The following is a 17931-nucleotide window of genomic DNA, read 5'->3' as shown; positions in this document are numbered from 1 at the left end:
AACACATATTCGCCTAAAACTTGTATTGGAGTGCTTGCTGAAAATTATATCGCATGCAAAGAACTAACATCACACATTAAAACATTACAAGGTAAGTAAGTGATCGACATATTCAGTGGCCATGCCACCTGTCGTGCAAAGGTCGATCTGGACCGTGAAGTACTTTCATTGTGGGTGACTTCGTTAACCCTTGCTCTCCTCTTCCAGAAAACACATCGCTAACCAAGAATATAATTACTAGCTCGTCATACGCAGCGCTGAAAAGAAAAATGAGATGACAGTCTACCACCCGGTGGAGCATTTGGATAAAGGGAGTTAATGCTGTTGTTGCAACTGCGCCCTCTGGTGGGGATTCCCTAAATTAACAACGCCGCGCCATCTTGAGGAAACCACAACATGACACAATAAGAAGGAATCCCCAACCTATTCAGATAACAGGTAAGATATTTTTTATTTTCGCGGCCAGTTTCATAGTTGTTAAAATACATGTGTAGAATCAAACTGTTAAACCTGTCTTTGTAGATAGTGTTTCACGTCAGATTATTTACTTTTCGATATAAATGTGAGATGCAGTGAGTTCCATTTTATTTTTAGTCACTTTAGGACACGGGCTCTGAGGTGACAATTGTTAAGCCATCAAAGATTTACAGTTCAGTATTTTTAACTTCTGAAGAAGGCAGAATAATTTGGATTAATATGATTGATGAACGAATACTTCATTCATGAGCATCCGTTGATTGTATTTCTTTTTATGCATTTCTTACATTTAGAATGGAATGTCACCTATGTGAAACATTCGTTTTGTCCTGTTTATAACTCACTGTGCATAGGCATAGCTAAAGTTAGTGTTACACTGATAGAGGAATTTATAAATTTTGCAAATAATAATAAATATTAGAAAAATGTTTTGATAACACTAACCAAATAAACACTTCTGACATTATGCATCAAAATATTGCCACTCCCCATTTCAGTGCTTTTAAAAGACTACTTTCTGTCACAAAGATGTGTATACTCATGCACACACACATTCAGTATCCTTTTATTAATTATGACTCCTTTATTAATTTTTCAAAATGTTATTAAAGTACATCTTTAATAGTAATAATACTAAATAATAACAGTAAAATAAGTACAATATCTATAGTTTGTCTTTAGAATAAATAAGTTATCATAGAATGCAGTGTCTGAATGTTGAAGGTCAGGTAATGGAGACTGGTGTATCCATAAATTCTTGATTGCTATTGAATTGACCCTGTAGGTAAAAAACACAAGCCTTGGTGAAGTGCAAATTCGCCCTTTGTTAAATGTGTTGAAAACCTTTAGAAATAGGCAGATCTGATTAGACTACAGTGTTAAAAACCTGATTATTCATTGACATACATGTAAAATGAATTTTTTTCTTTAATACTTTATGTATATGGCCATAAATGATTTTTTGACAAAAGGCAAAAAAAAAACTTCTTACAATCTCCATCTCAGGAAGTTGAATCAGTGGCTTATATTTTTATTGTAGTGCACACTTTCGAATCCACGAAAACCATGGAGTGGGAAAGCCAGCGGCCTAGTGCTCCATCAACCCCTACAAGTATGTCTAGCCAGTCAACAGGCAGCGGCACAAACTTATTAAGAGAAAAAATCCCACCTTACAAACAGCTGAATCCCAGTCCAGCTGTCAGTGCACTGTCAAAACAATCTGACCAAGATTTATTTCGCAAAGTAAGCATTTACTTATAACGCTTCAGAGTTTGGGAAAGGATTGGTTAACTTCTCCAGTACAATAAGGATTTTGACTTCATTCTCTCAGAAACACTTTAATATAATTTGTTTTCAGTAGGTAGAAATTATTATTCACAAGACTGGACTAGTGTCTCAGTGAATGTGCAAATGTATTATAACAGATTTCTTTGGGTTTTTTAAAAAGTTATTTCATTAATGCATCTGATAGTCTATAATTCCAAAAAAGATTTGTAATGTGATTGTGTTGTCATTGTTTAGTTTATTGATTTTTGGCCAAGTAAGTAATAACCCTTTTCGTTTGCAAGGTATAAGCCTTCACATATATATATATATGCACATGTGCAGAAAAGGCTCAAATCCGTGACATCGTGTGAGAACATGGATATGTTTAAATAACTAAGGCTTTAGCAAAGGAAGGATTTGGGAATGTCTGTTGGCGTTTGTGAGGTCAAGTTTTTAACCTCCTCTATATGTGTGTGTGGCTGGAAGACTTGTATGCTTATAAAATATTTGCTGTAAACATGGTAGGAAATTATTCTGTACCAGTAAATTATTTTGGTCCTGCTTCTTAGGGGGCAGATGAGCTTGTTCGTATCCTTCGACATGTGGAATCAGACTATAAAAGTCTCCTTGCTGAACACAGCAATATCATCAAAGATGTCAACAGACGCTTCCAAATTTTTGTCTTGGAAGCACGAGGACTGAAGGAGATTAATCAGAAACTTCAAGATGACAACCAAGAATTGCGAGACCTTTGCTGCTTCTTAGATGACGATCGCCAGAGAAGCCGGAAGCTTGCACGAGAGTGGCAGCGATTTGGCCGCTACACTGCTAGTGTAATGCATAGTGAAGTTGCTGCTTATCAGGAAAAGCTGCATCTCCTTGAGGAACGTCAGGCTGAACTACTCTCAGACAACATGGAACTTAAGGAACTTTGTTTGTTTTTAGACCATGAACGTAGCCAGGTTAGTTTTGCTCCATGACACTGTTTGTCACGCATTCTATAACATCAGCAGTCTCATTTTATAACAGACTTTATGGGGTGTTAATTTGGAAAACAAATTATTCACACACATGCATATATATACATGCACGTAAGGCTGACTGACCATTTAATATGGTTTGATAAGAGAGTAAATATTGTTCTATATTAAAAACAGACATATGCTCTTCTATTTTAATGTATTCTGTATATGAAGTTTTCAAATTGTGTATTTCCAAAGATGAATGGAGACAGAGATGAGGGTGATGGAAGCAGCAAATGGAACAATGAATGGTCAGGAGGAGATGATGCAGTCATCTGGAGCTGATAGTGATGGGCAGATTACCCCAACTCCAACACCTATTCCTTCACATGGAGGGGGTGAGCATGGCAAATATATATTAGCTTGTTTCCTGTCTTTGGTGGTCTGTCCTTTTACTTAGGAAAATTAACAATTTAATATTTCCTAACCTGAATTTTAAAAGGAAATTTACAGTTTTTATTTTGTGAAATTTCCATTTACAAATGGAAAACATTCCACTTACAGTTAAAAAACAAAATCTTATAAGCATTTACCGTTGCTGGAATTTTCTTCAGTAATTTTACTTCGTATATGTTCTTGTTGCCTTAGTAGTTTTTAAAATCCTAAAACATATCTTCAGTACTTTTTTTCACAGATTTGCTGCCATGTCTAATGTGCAGAATTATTTTGACAAGGAAATAAGAAATATTCTACTTTAATTCTGTTGAAATCAGTCATACTATTGTCAATTTGCATTTCATTCTTTTCAATAATTATGCATGTAAAAACTTATGAAAGCTCAAAATAATTGTTGACGTTACAGATTCTACTGCCATGTACATCAGACAACTGGAAGCAAAAATTCAGCATTTGGAAGAGGAAAAAAGAAGTTGGCACGGGTGAGATGAAACCCTGCTTAGTATGGCTCAGTCCTGTAATGTGCATTACTCAGAACATATAAGATCATCAGTTTCACTGCATGCTTTTTCTCTTTTTCTTTCTTGCTATAAAAATGGGAATCAGCGTAGAAATGCATAAGTTGCAACTGAACCAACTAACTTTTAATCTTATAAAGTGCATTTGAGTTGATATTTTAGGAAGCAATGCACATAAGGATTAATTATCATTAATGTAAAGTTTATGATCTCTCCTTTTGTGAGATGTTGTTTTGCAACAAAATGTCGTTAGATGATCTGACTTTCCACATGGTTTTTCCTCCCATATGACAAAGCGAGTAGAAAGAAACAGTGCTGATGGCTACCATCCAGCAGATCAAGATGTTGCCATGGTCACCAGATCTAGGGGCATCAACTCTTACACAAATAAGGTAAAAATGAAATTTTCAGAAAGTTTATTTCACTTTTATCACATGAGGTTTTCACAAATGTAAAGTAAATTAGTTATTTGGCCATTACATGAAGACATTTAGCTGTGGGTTTTACTTTCAGAATTGTTTTTAACCCTTCATTATCCTGCATGTTTTGCACTTCTTACAGTGAAAGCAAAAGATGTCTTAGTCTTCCTTTGTTCTGCTTATCTGGCTTATGGGCATTGTTGTATATTTGTTTATACCTTAGTGCATGCTAAATTAGCTAAATGAGTTCAAAATCAGATCAGTAGATAAATAATTGCATGCTGCTGACAACACTTTGCATAAATTCTCCTTCCCCAAGTCCTCGCATGGTCAGTCAGGAAGAGATGGCACATCATCTTCCCTTTCGATGAACAAGCCAGAGGCAGTCATGCATGCCATGAAGGTTTGTTTAGCACATGTTTAATCTTTTTTTTGTAGCTGTGTCAGAATATATAACACAATAATAGATATATAAGAACTGGTACACAGCTAGTTGTTATATATTGTAAACTAAAATTGCAAATATTAGGAGCATATTGAAGGGGAAGTAGACAGTCTGATGCAGAGTCTGTACAGGTTGGGACAACAATTGAAAACAATTTCTAGTCATAAAACTAGCTAAACATGAATTTTGCCATTTTTGAAGCATTAAAATATAAATTTGAAAACGTTTGCTCATGAAGGGAATGTTTGTTAGACTAGAGCTCAATAGATTATTTCAGGAAGGAATCCTGATGAACATGGAGTTTACAGGTGGGAGCAGGTAGGGGGAAAGATGGCAAACAAAAGTAGGGCATCATTAGAGAGCTTTAACTATGCATTTTTCAAAGCTGTCATGTCAGTTAAGAAAAGACAGAACTTCATGACAGCGAATACAGTAACGTGAACATAATTCTAAATGTGGTAAAATTAAGTTAATATGAAATAGCTTGATAATGTTTTGATGAGTAGTCCCCAGCATTTTACATTGGTAAAGTAAAGTTTGTTCTGGACAAAAATTGCTTTCTGTCACAGTAGTACAGACTATTGTAGTACTTAAAGTAATAATGTCCAAACTGAAGGCATGCACGCACTAGCCAGTTTAATACCTGGGTGACACAGCACACTTTCCTTGGTTGATTCAGCTGTTAAACCAGCACCTGACTCTTGAGATGGTTGGAGAAGGTAAGGCAGTGAGGGAGAGATGGGCACCACATTCACCAAAACAAAAAAGCTTCACTTCCCAGAGACTGAAAAGTCATAGGACTACCTTTATTTCTATATTCCATAACATCAAGAATTTTTCCACCTCCCATCGGGCTGCCAATTCTGTGTACCAACATGCAGGCTGTCCTTCATTGCTGCAGTCTCGCAACTTCAGAATGTTAATGTGTGCAAATGAATGCAGTTGTCTGAAACATGAATGCATGAGTCTGTTTAGTAGATATGCATAGATTATGGTACTGTTTTGTGCTTTTATATCAAGCTTCCCTGAATTGCCCTCTGGGATAAATAAAGTGTTATCTTATTAAAAAAATAATAGTACTAATATTAATGCAAGTGTTTTTACTTGAAAATTTGATAGGGATTTTGCTTTATCAGTCCAGCAACTAGAAAAGTTTAAAATCTTGGTTACAAAGTGCTTGCAGTAGAGTACTGGAGTTTCAAGCAATGACTATCTGTTGATTTTAATACCTGATTTGATTTCTTTTTATGTTTTATGTTCCTTTTACCTTCATCTTTAGACACACACACCCCCCCCCCTCAACTTTTGTGGATATATTTTGTTCATAAAATCAGGCAGAGCTGGTGATTAGCATCTGGTGACCTCAGTATTTCAAATTTGTAACTGGTATTTGCTTTTTGACAAACTAACTTAAGTGTCCGTTGAAGATGTGTGATACAATATCTCAGATAATTTTTTTTTTTCTGTGTACACTTCTTCAAAATCTGGTTTGGAAATAAGGAGAGGAGAGGGGGATTTTCAAGATAAACTTTTGTGCTGATGAACATTAGCAGCATAGTTTATAGTTTATTTAATGTTTCCATCCATAATATGTGATGCTTTAAGTTGTTCATGCTAAAACTGTGCACGTGTGTGTGTATATATATGTGCGCATGTTAGGTATTGCAAGTGCATGAGCAGCTGGAGCGAACACAAAACCCTGCTGGTCAGGAAAATCTTGGGGACACAGAGAAAGCCATTGTCAGAGAGATGTGCAATGTAAGAGTTGATGTTGTCATTCCTAAACTCTAATAGTACAGCAACTTAAAACTGTAATGTTGAATTGCCTTTAAATTTTATTAGAGCTCAAATGAGGCAAAACAGATTTGTGGTTTGGAAATGTTTTTAATATTTAACTTCAAATCTTGCCTGGTAGTGACCTGCCCCTATCACTGGGTACTCCCTATAATAATTTGTTTCTTTTAAACATTTCTAACACACCTTTAAAATCAAAATGATTTCAAGTTATTTTTTTGCTGTCAACATTTAGGTGGTTTGGCGGAAGCTGGGGGATGTTGGTGAATATCCTTCGCACAGTGGTAATGCATCAACAGCTGCTGAAAGTGTTTCTGCTTCACAGACTGTTGCATTTCACAGATCTCCAACCCACCCATTATCGGCATCACGCATCCCAGGTGGTCATCCAGGGCCACCCAGAAATCAGGGCAATCCTCACTTCAGCCCAACCAGTCCATCTGGTCATCGAGATATTGTTGGGGACATTCGCAATTCAATATCAGTTGGAGTACCAGACCAGCATGGTCAGCGTCCTGATTTCTTCACAAGTCAGCCTGCACTTGGTGACAAAAGAAGTCATCATTCTCAAAATTTAAACTATTCAGTTGCTAATTCAGGACAGATTGGGTCTATTCCTCAAAATCAGGGCAGCATGACAAGTCATGTAAATTGCAGTCAGCCTACCCAGGGTACAATTTATTCTCAGCGTGTCGTGCAGCCCTCAGCCCATACTGCTTTTCGACCATCTCAGTTGTCTCAGCCACCCATCTCATCCTCCAGATCAGCACCTACTCCCAGTCCAAACTTATTTTCACAAGGCTTTTTTAATCAGACTCAAGAGCAAAGCAACCAGCATGTGCAGCAACCATCACAGCAACAGCAGCCACCTCCACGATATATGCAGCGAGTTCACCCTCTTTTTGCCCAGCAAGGAACTGCTGCACAGCCTCAGCAGTACTATCCAAGGAATAACTCTGCATCAGACGTACACTACGGCAGTCAGCCTGTCTCTAAGCAACGCAGCTATTCCTCAACACCGTTGCTGTCCACTCAGCCAAATCAGCAAGCATTGTCATCAGTTTCAGCCTCTTCCTACTTGTTTACAAAACATGACGGAAGAGCCCAAGATCCATATACATCTGTTCGGCCACCATATGCATTTGAAGAAAATTCATCTCAGTCACATCACCGGCCTACGCCAGGCCAACAGGAACGACGGCAGACCTACTTGGATGACAGGGACTAGAAACTTATATTTTTGAAATAGTGAAAATACTGTCATCTTTAAAACAGTGTACATTTATTGAAATTTGATGTAAAATTTACTTGAATGAAGAGTGGAAAAAGTAAGTAGCTTTGAGAGTCATGTTTGGTATACTTAAACATTATTTATTTGTAAATTAATAGTGTAAATAAAAAAGACAGTAAGTTTTTTCATTACAGCATATTTTTACTACTGTTATTAAGATAGTTATGTTTTGAGACGTGTGCAAAATGTTTTATTGAAGTGTTACCTATCCCAGAAAAAAGATTAAGTTTCCATCTTCTTGGCAAAAGCTAAGGAGGCCATTATATTTAAAAGGGATGTAAATACTTTATTGAAGCCTCTGAAGCTTCCCCTTCTATCATGGATTGTTTAGTATAAGCAGATACAATGAAAAATATCGTGCTGACCTGATGGATATTCAAATTTGGCCGTAGATGTGGATGTTAGTCACCATCTTCAGTTTTACTGCCAGGAATATAGCATTAAATAACACATCAACCAAGTCAGATTCCCAGGTGTTGGAGTAGATGTGTGAATCCCCTAAGCCTCATATTTGTTTTAAATAAACTGTCAAGAGTTTTTGGGCTTCTTCAAGCACAAGGTTGAAGATTGTCAGACTTCAAAGTTTATGAGTTGTGATTTATGCAACACTTCATTATCATACAATGGTTGTGATTCGCTTCATATCAGTACTGTTTATTAATGCCTTAGAGCATGCTTCCTCAGTATGTAAAATGATATGTTGATATCATTCAATGAAATGATAACATTGGGTTTCAGTTGACTGTATTCTCTGTATTTTAACAGTTTGGTTCCTTTTGCTACTGGCTGCTTACTTTTCTGTCATTCATTATCTTTAAATGTCATCAATCTGTGAATAGGCTTTAGAAAAGTCAGAGCATTCATTGACAAGTTCATTTTATGGCCAGATAATAAAACCAAAATCATGTCTATGGAAAAGGAATAAAGCTATTTTTATAATCAGCATTATCATCATCATCATCATTATTATGTGTATGTTAGTATAGTGCCACAACATTAGTATCATGCTCTGAGTACTTAGCTATTTACAGAAGGAACAGCATGAACAGTAGAAATTGCACGTCAAAGGAGAACAGGAAAAGTTGTTAAAGGATACGGACCAATAGCTTGTGGGTTAAACTTGAAGACATTTCTTGAACAAATGGGCCTTAAGAACATGTTTGAATAACTTAAATGTCTGCTGGTTGCATATCACATAAGGTAGCGAGATGTAGATGCCTAGTGGATAAGCCCATGGTTTTCATCCATGGAAAAGAAAATATCAGCAAAAGTATGAGATTCCTGCTTAGTGAGCTAGATCAAAGAAGAACAAAGGAGCAGAGCCTGTAACGAACTAGCCAGTTTATACAAAACTGAATAGGAAGCCAGCAGAGGAAATGGAAAAAAGGTTTTGCAAGATCTAATAATAATTGTTCTTGCGCTGACATATTAAAAGTATCAAGTTTTGTTTTGTTATTTTCCTGTCTCTTCTTGTTATAAACCATGCAATCAGACTGAGTAATGTTTCATCTCAATTATTTAAATATAAAGTGCAATGAACTTTTTTGGAGTAAGTTACTAGTAGAAGGCTGATCGCTACAGCAGAATGGAGCTTGGTGCGAAAGTGGTAGAAAAAGATTGAACAAGAGAGTGAAGTAGTTAGAAGTTTCCATCAGTGAGAATGTTAGGTTTGTCAGGAAAAAAATTGCAGTTTAACATTCTGTGAGATTATTCCAATGTTTACATATCATTTATTATTGCTCTATATGACTCTGTTGTATGAGAACAGACATACCTGATAACAGAAAGACTGTGGTCGTGATGGTCCCTATTCTTGTTACAAAAGCTTGGAAGGCTTAATAGATGCATCATAGCCATGCACTGTTGACTACTTTTGATAGAATTAATGTACATAACCCAGGCTTGTAAGTGCCTTTTGTGTTTTGCATGAATTTTGAATTTCACAAGCAAGTAATCTCAAATTTTTGTGTACAGCTTTTGCATGTCCTTTTATTTTTCACTTATTTTAAAATTCAGGATAATGACAGTTTTCAGTCAAACATTTACTGTGTCAACGTTATTAGTTTGTTAATTTGATCAGTATAGAAGTTTGTTGTTTCTTAGATTAAATTCTGTAGATCTGTTGATAAAACAATCTAGAATCTCTATCATGATGTTTTTATGAGTCATCAAATGCAGACTTATTTCAGTTTCCTGCAAACCAAGTATTTGATAAATGAGGATGTTTAGAAAGTAAGAATTAAACTTTTGGCAACAAAATTTGATTTTTCAGTCAGAGCTTGAACATTTTAATTTATATTGCCATCACAGTGACATTTAAAAATCAAACACTTCATCTGTCATGCTTTTGGTTATTGCTAACTTTGAGTCACCCATGTGTAGTGGGTTTCTCCACTTTTTGAAGGAACAATTATGTGGAAAGCTTTTTTGGTCATTGTGTTAAGAGATGATTTTTTTAATGCAAGATTTGATAAAACAGTTCTAAAGAGTTATTTTTAAACCTTTTCATTCTTGGTGAATTTCATTTTTCATACACTAAATATGCTTAAAGGATTAGCGTTTAAAATTTCTCAGTAAAATTTAGTGCAAAATACTCAACTCTGGCCCCTTCCTTTCTCAAGACACATGCTAGAAAACATAACCATGCACAGAAAGAGGTCAAAATCATGACATCATTTTATGCCTTAACATGTTCTCAGCTGTCCCATGGTGTAAGCATATCCATATACTATCCTGACATCTCTGTTGTCGATCTCTTTCAGTGTATGGTAATGATTGTAGGCATGTATCTCAAGAACACAAGAGGGGTTTTCAACTTTTCAACTATTCAATTCGCTAGTCCTTTAAGGTTATGTCATATTGTCTTTTGTCCGGTCTGTGTGTATACTTTACAAAAAAACCAGGGGAATCAATGGGTGAAGGTTAGGGTTTGGATTATTCTTAGGTTGGGTTGAGGTGAGTATTTTGTGAGGGAATTAAGGTGTTGAAAGTGTCTCATCACAGTGGACCATGTTATTTTTGGTTTTGAGTTCTTTTTTTTGGTAAAAGAAATCTTTTTTGTGCAATTCAGTATGTGGGAAGCAGAGATCTACTGTTGTGGGAAAAAAAATGGTTGGAAACCAGAGACTGTGCTCAGTTTCCATGCATATTTCACAAGCATGTTCCCTAGTTTCTAGTGTGTGTGTGTGTGGGCATGTGCAGATTACCAAAAATCCTTTCAGCTGAGCCCAGTTCATCATGGAAGTTTTATCATCAATTCAGATGGATAAACCCACACAATTTTCAATACAAAAGCATTGTATTAGTGTTATCAAAATATGTATTTGGAGGGGAAAAAATGACTGACTCCATTTTTAAAAACAAAAGAACTCAACGTTAAAGCAAAATGCTGAGAGATAGAGACATACTTTCTAAAGGCACTAGCAAATCAGTAGAAAAGATAAGCCATGACCTTGGTGGTTTCCATGAAAATAAGACACAGTGTGGGAACAGTAAAATAAAAAGTGGCGGGCAAAGGACAAATGACATTTCTATGCCAAAACTGACTACTACAAAATGGTCCAGAAAAAACGTGACAAAAATATGAAATGGCCACAAGCTTTATTATTCTTGAAATATTTACAATACTTGCCAATTACAAACTCCAAGGATTTGAGGGGTGGGGGAAAGTTGGTGTGTTACACTGAGCCAGCAACCAAGGCTATATGACGGCAAAGCAGCCAACCTTGCAAACAATGCAGAGAAAGAAAAGCATGCCCAGGACAGCCAATCTTCACTGTATTGGTGACAGGAAGTAATACCTACAATTTGTAAGCAGTCAATAATATTAATGCCAAGAGTAACCTGCATGACAATAACTGGTCTAAAATTTGTACTTCCTTCTCCCATTAGCCATATGAATAGTAACTGGATAGATTAGAATAATTCTGTAGCGTTCATAAAATTGTCACAGCTGTTTCTTATACATTTTTATTATCTCTCCTGGAAAATGGAATGTGATGATTATAACACTAAGAAGCAATGCCGACAAACACAAGTGAAGAATAATTCATAACGATATTAAAACCTCTTTTATCTATTTGATTTGCAAATTTAAGATGTCCAACTAGTCGAGACATGAAATGATTCAAAAATTATTTCAAGTGATAAGACTTTTACATACAAATATTGATCAAGGAAAAATAGCACCATTTACCATTGCACTTTTTCAAAGACACGTAACAAAAATATCAAGATTTTCTGAAAATCTGTCCATTATATTTGTCAAAATACAAACTAAAAACCTTTCAATCTATGAATATAAGTGGGTCAATATCCTATAAAACAAATTCTCCAGCCCTTTAATTATTGCACTCAACATTAAATTTCTTTATAGCCAAACAGCAGTGAATTGAAAGACAATGGCATATTTTTTTAAACCCTCTTAGCACGATGGGCCACAATTGCTGCTTTGCTGGGAAGCACAAGAAAGGCGATTTTTCATTACTTTATTGCAAAGTTCATGTTTTTTCCTTTCCAAAAACGTATGGGTTTCTTGGTCTAATGTTTACTTCAGAGCAGCAATGATAAAAAACAAACTTCCCACACTGTAGTCTTCACAGTCTTCAGTTATAAGCCAGTCATTGCAATGTTATAGTTTTATGTCATGCTAAGAAGGTTAAACACACTGATAATCTTTAATATGCTGCACAGTGAATGATGCTAAGCATTAATTTACAGATATAGATTCAGATGCTAGGAACATGTTTTTTAAAGTTACAACATAGACGTCTATGGTTACAAGTACATACAACGCCAAAAGATACAGTGCAGAATAAGGCATGATGGTCTAGCAAAGACTTAAAGACAGTGCAATGTAACTATTCTAATAAGGTAAGCTACTCGAGAGCATCCACTCACAAATGTTCTGCCCAGGTTTCTCCTAAAACTCACTTTGCAGCTGCCTAGGGCAGATTATGTGCCAACAGTTGGGGTAAGTGCCATTCTGGTTCCCCATATAGTGAATGCTATAAAAGGAGTGCTATCCACAAAATCAAAACAAAACTAGGTACTAGGATAGTTTGACAAGAAACAGGATTGTTTGAACATAAAAACTATAGTTACAAATACACAAAATGTACTGACCATCAGGGAGCTAGTCATTTCGCCCCAAAACCATATCACCTCACTGTGCCTGAGTCAAATCACCTCAGCTATGACCATATCGTCCCAAGTAAAACCACTTTGTCCCCAAACCGAAAGCTGAATTGTCCAAGTTCCAAAAGACTGGCCTGGACAAGGTAACAAATATCTACTGGCTACTTAAAGCTTGTCAGTTTAGTCCAGACTAAATGACAGTCTTCATTTATTCTTTATTATATTTGGTGGTTCGTATTTAGATATGTCGTTCAGGTTTTCTTGATCTCATCTATGCATGCAGAGAGGAGAGGTCTGTATGCAGGTCAATCCACTATATTTGGAATACATCAAGATTCTTTTGAAGTAGGGCTTACACTGAATGACAGTACACTATTGTAGTAAGATGAACTTCAAGCTAAATTAATACCCAAACTGATGCATCTGCATATCATAATAATAAAGTGGATTTATATAGCATATTTCTCAACTGCAGACTCAATGTGCAAAAAAGTCAAAATAAATAGCGTATCATCAAACACATAACAATTAAACAGAGACATAGCAACAGACAGAAACAGAAGGCAAATAATGCTTTGAACTAATGAATAAATGATGATAAACTTAAAAAAAAAAATTGTTTAAAGAGAAAAATTGAGTTTATACACTACTGTGATATGATCTCTGGATGTGTATTGCCAAATAACCATTTTTGTTTAGTAAAACTGGTGGCTGAACTTGTTCACATGGCTCTGTTAAAAATAGGCAGCTGAGCTCGCATATTGTATTCAAATAGCGTTAAGCTCTGTTGGCAATATCTAATCTTAATAACTACTTGTGTTATCAGTGATCAAGGCATCTTTTGGACCTGAGATAATTCAGTTTTCAGCAATGGGACAATGTGATCTTGGGATGACATGGTCATGGCTGGGACAATCTGACAGTGAGGTGAATGACCATCAACCCCAGGCACACATGATTGTTGTCTCTTCCATGCAACACCCACTTGCAACATGTCATAAACTGGACATTTATGTTGCTCTATTTTGTAAAATATAAAAGTTGCAGAATGTCTGTCATCTAAAATATAAAGCTTTTAAGAATTCCTCTAACATACTCTAATGTAAACCTTTTTTCTTTATATTGTTTGCAGGAGATAAAAAAATTACAATTCATATTGCTCTTTATCAAAACTCTTCTTTCTTTCAACTTCACAAAATAAATGTCTTCATAGAAATGACATTAGCACAGAATTTTCAAAAATATCCTTTTCTGATTGTGCATGCTTAAATTTATGACTTTTGATGCAATTTCATCATACATACTGCATAATATTATTAAAATGTTTCCTCCTTCTATACACACCCAGAGAAAATTCATGTGCACAGTTAAATTGACTTCAGTATAACAAATGTCACTGTTAAGCTTTTTGTAATTATATGCTAATCAAATCAATTAATCAAATCTTGTAATAAAAATAATTGGGTACATATTAAAACAAGCAGATGCATCAGGGTGCTTCATTTGATCTGAGTTCAAATACAATGCATATGAGTCATAAAACTTTTGTAGTCAGCAATGTGCCACATCTAATCATGGCAGATAAAAGTAATAAATATTTTAAATTTACAAGAAAATAGGACTCAATCAGTTAAAAAAGCAGCAGACTACACCATCTGTGGAATGCAATATATCTGCGTCAGTTGCAATTCAATAAATTTTTATTGGTTATTCTGAGGATAATAGAATAGAAATTTTCTTTGCTGACAGTTTCAATAAAAACAGCTGTAGCACACTATCACAACTAAAATCCTATTAAGAATTCTGAGCAAGTCACATTTTTGGGGGGAGGGGGTGTCTTAATTTTTTTTTTGGGGGGGGGGGGAGGGCACTCTTAAAGGAATGGAAAAGCAATCTGAAAGGTTAAAACGGAAACAATTTACGTTGAGGACACATAATTTTTCAAGGACTTAAAAGTTTTAATACACTTAATATGCAATTGTTTTCAGTGCAACATAAAATATTTCTATGCTTATTTTATTTGTAAAGCAGAAATTAGAAACTAATACTTATGCATCACTATATGTGTGATAAGTAAGCAAATTTACAAATAAAGTTAAATAATGCAAAATATTTGCTTCTTTTATGTTTTCACATATTCATTTCCTGATTGGCCCTGCACTTTCTGCAAAAGACGCTGACGCTCTCTGTTGAACGAGATAGGTAAGGCCTCCTGGCGATGATAGTGATACAGTTTCATGACAGCTAGCGCAAATAGAAAGAGCTGGCAGATCCAGAAACTCCAGCAGCCAAACTGAAAAAACAAGCATGAGTTTTCTTTTTGGCATGTTTTAACCACATAAAGAAAAAGCACGGGCATTTAGTAACATTATTATATTCTAGCATGTCACTACTCCAGACAGTTAAGAAACAACAGGATTTTTACATGCTGCATCTTGTTTGCAATATGGGAAATTTCAAAGTGCTATTTTTTGTAGGGTTTTGCCCCATCAGTACTTCATTAAAAAAAATGGAATGGCATAATAAATTCCAGCATACACCAGACACGCACACCCTAATCTAATCCCTGCTCAAACATGCTTCTCAAAAAGGAAATAGCACATTTAAGGTTCGCATGGCACTCAACAGCAAATTGATCTGATTTAACAAATGCAAGCTTGCTTAAATCACTTGGCTTTTAACATAAAATGAATGCAAACATTCACTGCAAGTTCCTATCTTGTCATGCTGGATATCACTCTGAAATTTTACCTGTGTTATCTGAAATTCAGTGTAGAAGAAAGTAGTATCCACATCAATGGCTTTTCCAAAAGGAATGTAGTCACCATCTGCACAACTGCAAATTTAAATCATCATGTTTGCATGTTTAACAGTACCATAGCTGCAGGCTCATAAATTTAACTCTGACATGGACATTTTTTAAAAGCAAATGATGGCATGAGGATCAAGGATAGCTAGTTCTTCTTTCACATCTGATGAAGGACTGTGTCTTAAAATCATCTGTCCCTTGATGACCATGGACTCAGCTGTCTGATGAAGCTGATCTCCAGACTTAAGGGGAACAGGCCTGGGAATTTTATGCCCTTCCTCTTGAGAAGGTTGTTGAGACCACAGTGTCCAGTTCTCAGACAGTCTGTTCATAGCTTATGAGCTGGTTGAAAGTATTTTCATGTAGACTGCGTCCACCATTTCTGCTGCAGACTTTGTTTGTGATTAGTATCCTGGCATCATTGTACAACAAACTTAAAGGCTGAACTTTTACTTTGAAATAGAAAAGAATAGTTTGAGGGTAGTTAGGAACACATGAAGTGCCACTTTGCTAACTGCTTCCATCTGATCTAACAAAAATCTTCACCTCCCTTCCCCCTCCAAGCTGAACCATTCTCTCCTGCTGGATGGTGCAAATTCAGACTTTGTGGAGAGGATGGATCTTTGTTGCTGTCCTCTTTTCCTAATGAAGTCCAATTTTTTCTGGCTTGGTACTTCTTCTATCCAATGAGTTCTGGAGTGACCCACAACACTCATAGCATTTTTTAAAGTGACTGACTATAAACAAACAGCTATAAACAAACAGTTTCCTCTATACAGCAGGATGGCTAATTTCACTCCCACTGAAAATGACTGACCACCATTTCTGCTAGAATTAAAACCCTGTCATCAATGAGCAATCAAAGAGACTGGCCTATCCTGTTTTGATCTTCAGTCTAAATGTTGATACACTCTTTGCCATTAGAATGTGACTAATAGATGATGTCAAGTTGTATGTCCTATGAAGCAGCTAACCAGGACTGCACATGGCTTAAGAATCAGTCTCTTTTTTTAACAATTAAAAAAACAGGATTTGGTTTTCTTGATGCATCACATCTTTATCATTTTATCATCACCCAACAAACTCAAATTCCTTCCTAACAAAAATATTCAATGTAAATTCAAGCAGACTTTTTTGGTTTAAAAATGCATGTATAAATATGAAAATGGAAGAAATGGTACATAAAAAAGTATTGCAAATGAAAACTCATCAGAACCAAAGGATTTATCAATTAAATAGCTCCAGCACAATTACAACAAATGCAATGATGCAAAGAATCTTGTTAATCTCTTTCATAATGGTTTAAAATTTATGTGAACAGTATCAAAACTGTATGGAACATTGTTCTATTTTATATCAGTCTTGCTTATATGTACATCAGCGATATTTACCTAACAAGCATATTGGCTTTTGGTGAGGTTACAAGGTCACACCAGTCATGAAAACCTGAGCTGACTGTCAGAGATGATGCAAATGAAAAAATCAAAAGAATGAAGCTGAAGAAAGCAGAAACAGCTGCATTTAACCAGGAACTGAAAAATAAAACATATCCCATCATGTTATTTACTTTTTGTCTTCATTACTTACTGTAATTTAACTTGCAAATGAGATCATTTATAACCATCACTCAAGAAAATATATAATATTAGGGTGTTTAACATGTGGTCAGCCAATGTGGGATCAGTGAGAGGCAGACTAAGTTCAAGACACCTGAGAGTTCTTTAATCATTAGTTGTGATTATAAAAAATAAGTGCGCGTTTCCAACAGATCAAATGATAATCAGAAACATACCAAAACTTATGCATTTCTCTACTTAGTGAAGTGCAAAACAGCATTAATACTTTTGACAATTATTTGAAACAATATCTAAGAATCCATTCAGATTTAAGATTCCACTTCAAGAATGATTATCAATACCAATCAATTCATAAAAGATTACCTGTCAGTCTCTTTTAAAAGGAAAATGGAGTACCATATTACGTAAATGATGGATACTAGCATGCTGAAAACGCCTGTAAAGATGGGGAAGTTGCAGGCGCCGTCAGGACCCCAGTTCACAGACTGCAGAACGGCATTTGTGTCACTCGTCCAGTTCCCAGTGGCAAACAGAAGGCAATGACCACCGAAGTGCCCAAGATTTACGCTTATAGGTACGAACACAAAAAAGGACAAAATAAAAGAGATGACATACAATGTCACTTGTGCCAAAAGAAGTTTGTTTGGGATGCCCATTTCTTTCGCTTGTTTGTGTCGGATTCCGCTATCTCCTTAGGAAGAGCTATCTTCAAATTAACTTATTCGCAGATGGTTTTGTTACTTCAGCGAGTTCGACAATAGTTCAAAACAAACCGACGCAT

General features: G+C 35.7%; 2 protein-coding genes across 2 annotated transcripts; one reads left to right on the top strand and one right to left on the bottom strand.

The window, feature by feature from the left end:
* The first annotated feature begins 294 nt into the window (after positions 1–294).
* On the top strand, positions 295–10643 carry LOC112570411. Its single transcript, XM_025248827.1, has 10 exons — positions 295–438; positions 1517–1719; positions 2313–2705; positions 2964–3016; positions 3320–3331; positions 3568–3643; positions 3976–4071; positions 4418–4501; positions 6203–6301; positions 6573–10643. The coding sequence occupies exons 2-10, from the start codon at positions 1543–1545 to the stop codon at positions 7563–7565; spliced, it is 1983 nt and encodes a 660-aa protein (XP_025104612.1). The 5' UTR covers positions 295–438; positions 1517–1542; the 3' UTR covers positions 7566–10643.
* Positions 10644–11209: 566 nt separating this feature from the next.
* LOC112569878 (transmembrane protein 179-like) lies at positions 11210–17834 on the bottom strand. Its single transcript, XM_025247922.1, has 4 exons — positions 17514–17834; positions 16965–17105; positions 15516–15600; positions 11210–15057 (listed from the first exon to the last, which is right to left on the bottom strand). The coding sequence occupies exons 1-4, from the start codon at positions 17804–17806 to the stop codon at positions 14887–14889; spliced, it is 690 nt and encodes a 229-aa protein (XP_025103707.1). The 5' UTR covers positions 17807–17834; the 3' UTR covers positions 11210–14886.
* Between the last annotated feature and the right edge of the window lie 97 nt (positions 17835–17931).

Source organism: Pomacea canaliculata, linkage group LG8 (genome assembly GCF_003073045.1).
Source record: "Pomacea canaliculata isolate SZHN2017 linkage group LG8, ASM307304v1, whole genome shotgun sequence".
NCBI lineage: Eukaryota > Metazoa > Mollusca > Gastropoda > Architaenioglossa > Ampullariidae > Pomacea > Pomacea canaliculata.
The sequence above is the reverse complement of the archived record's forward strand: the minus strand, read 5'-3'. Positions and strand labels throughout refer to the sequence as shown.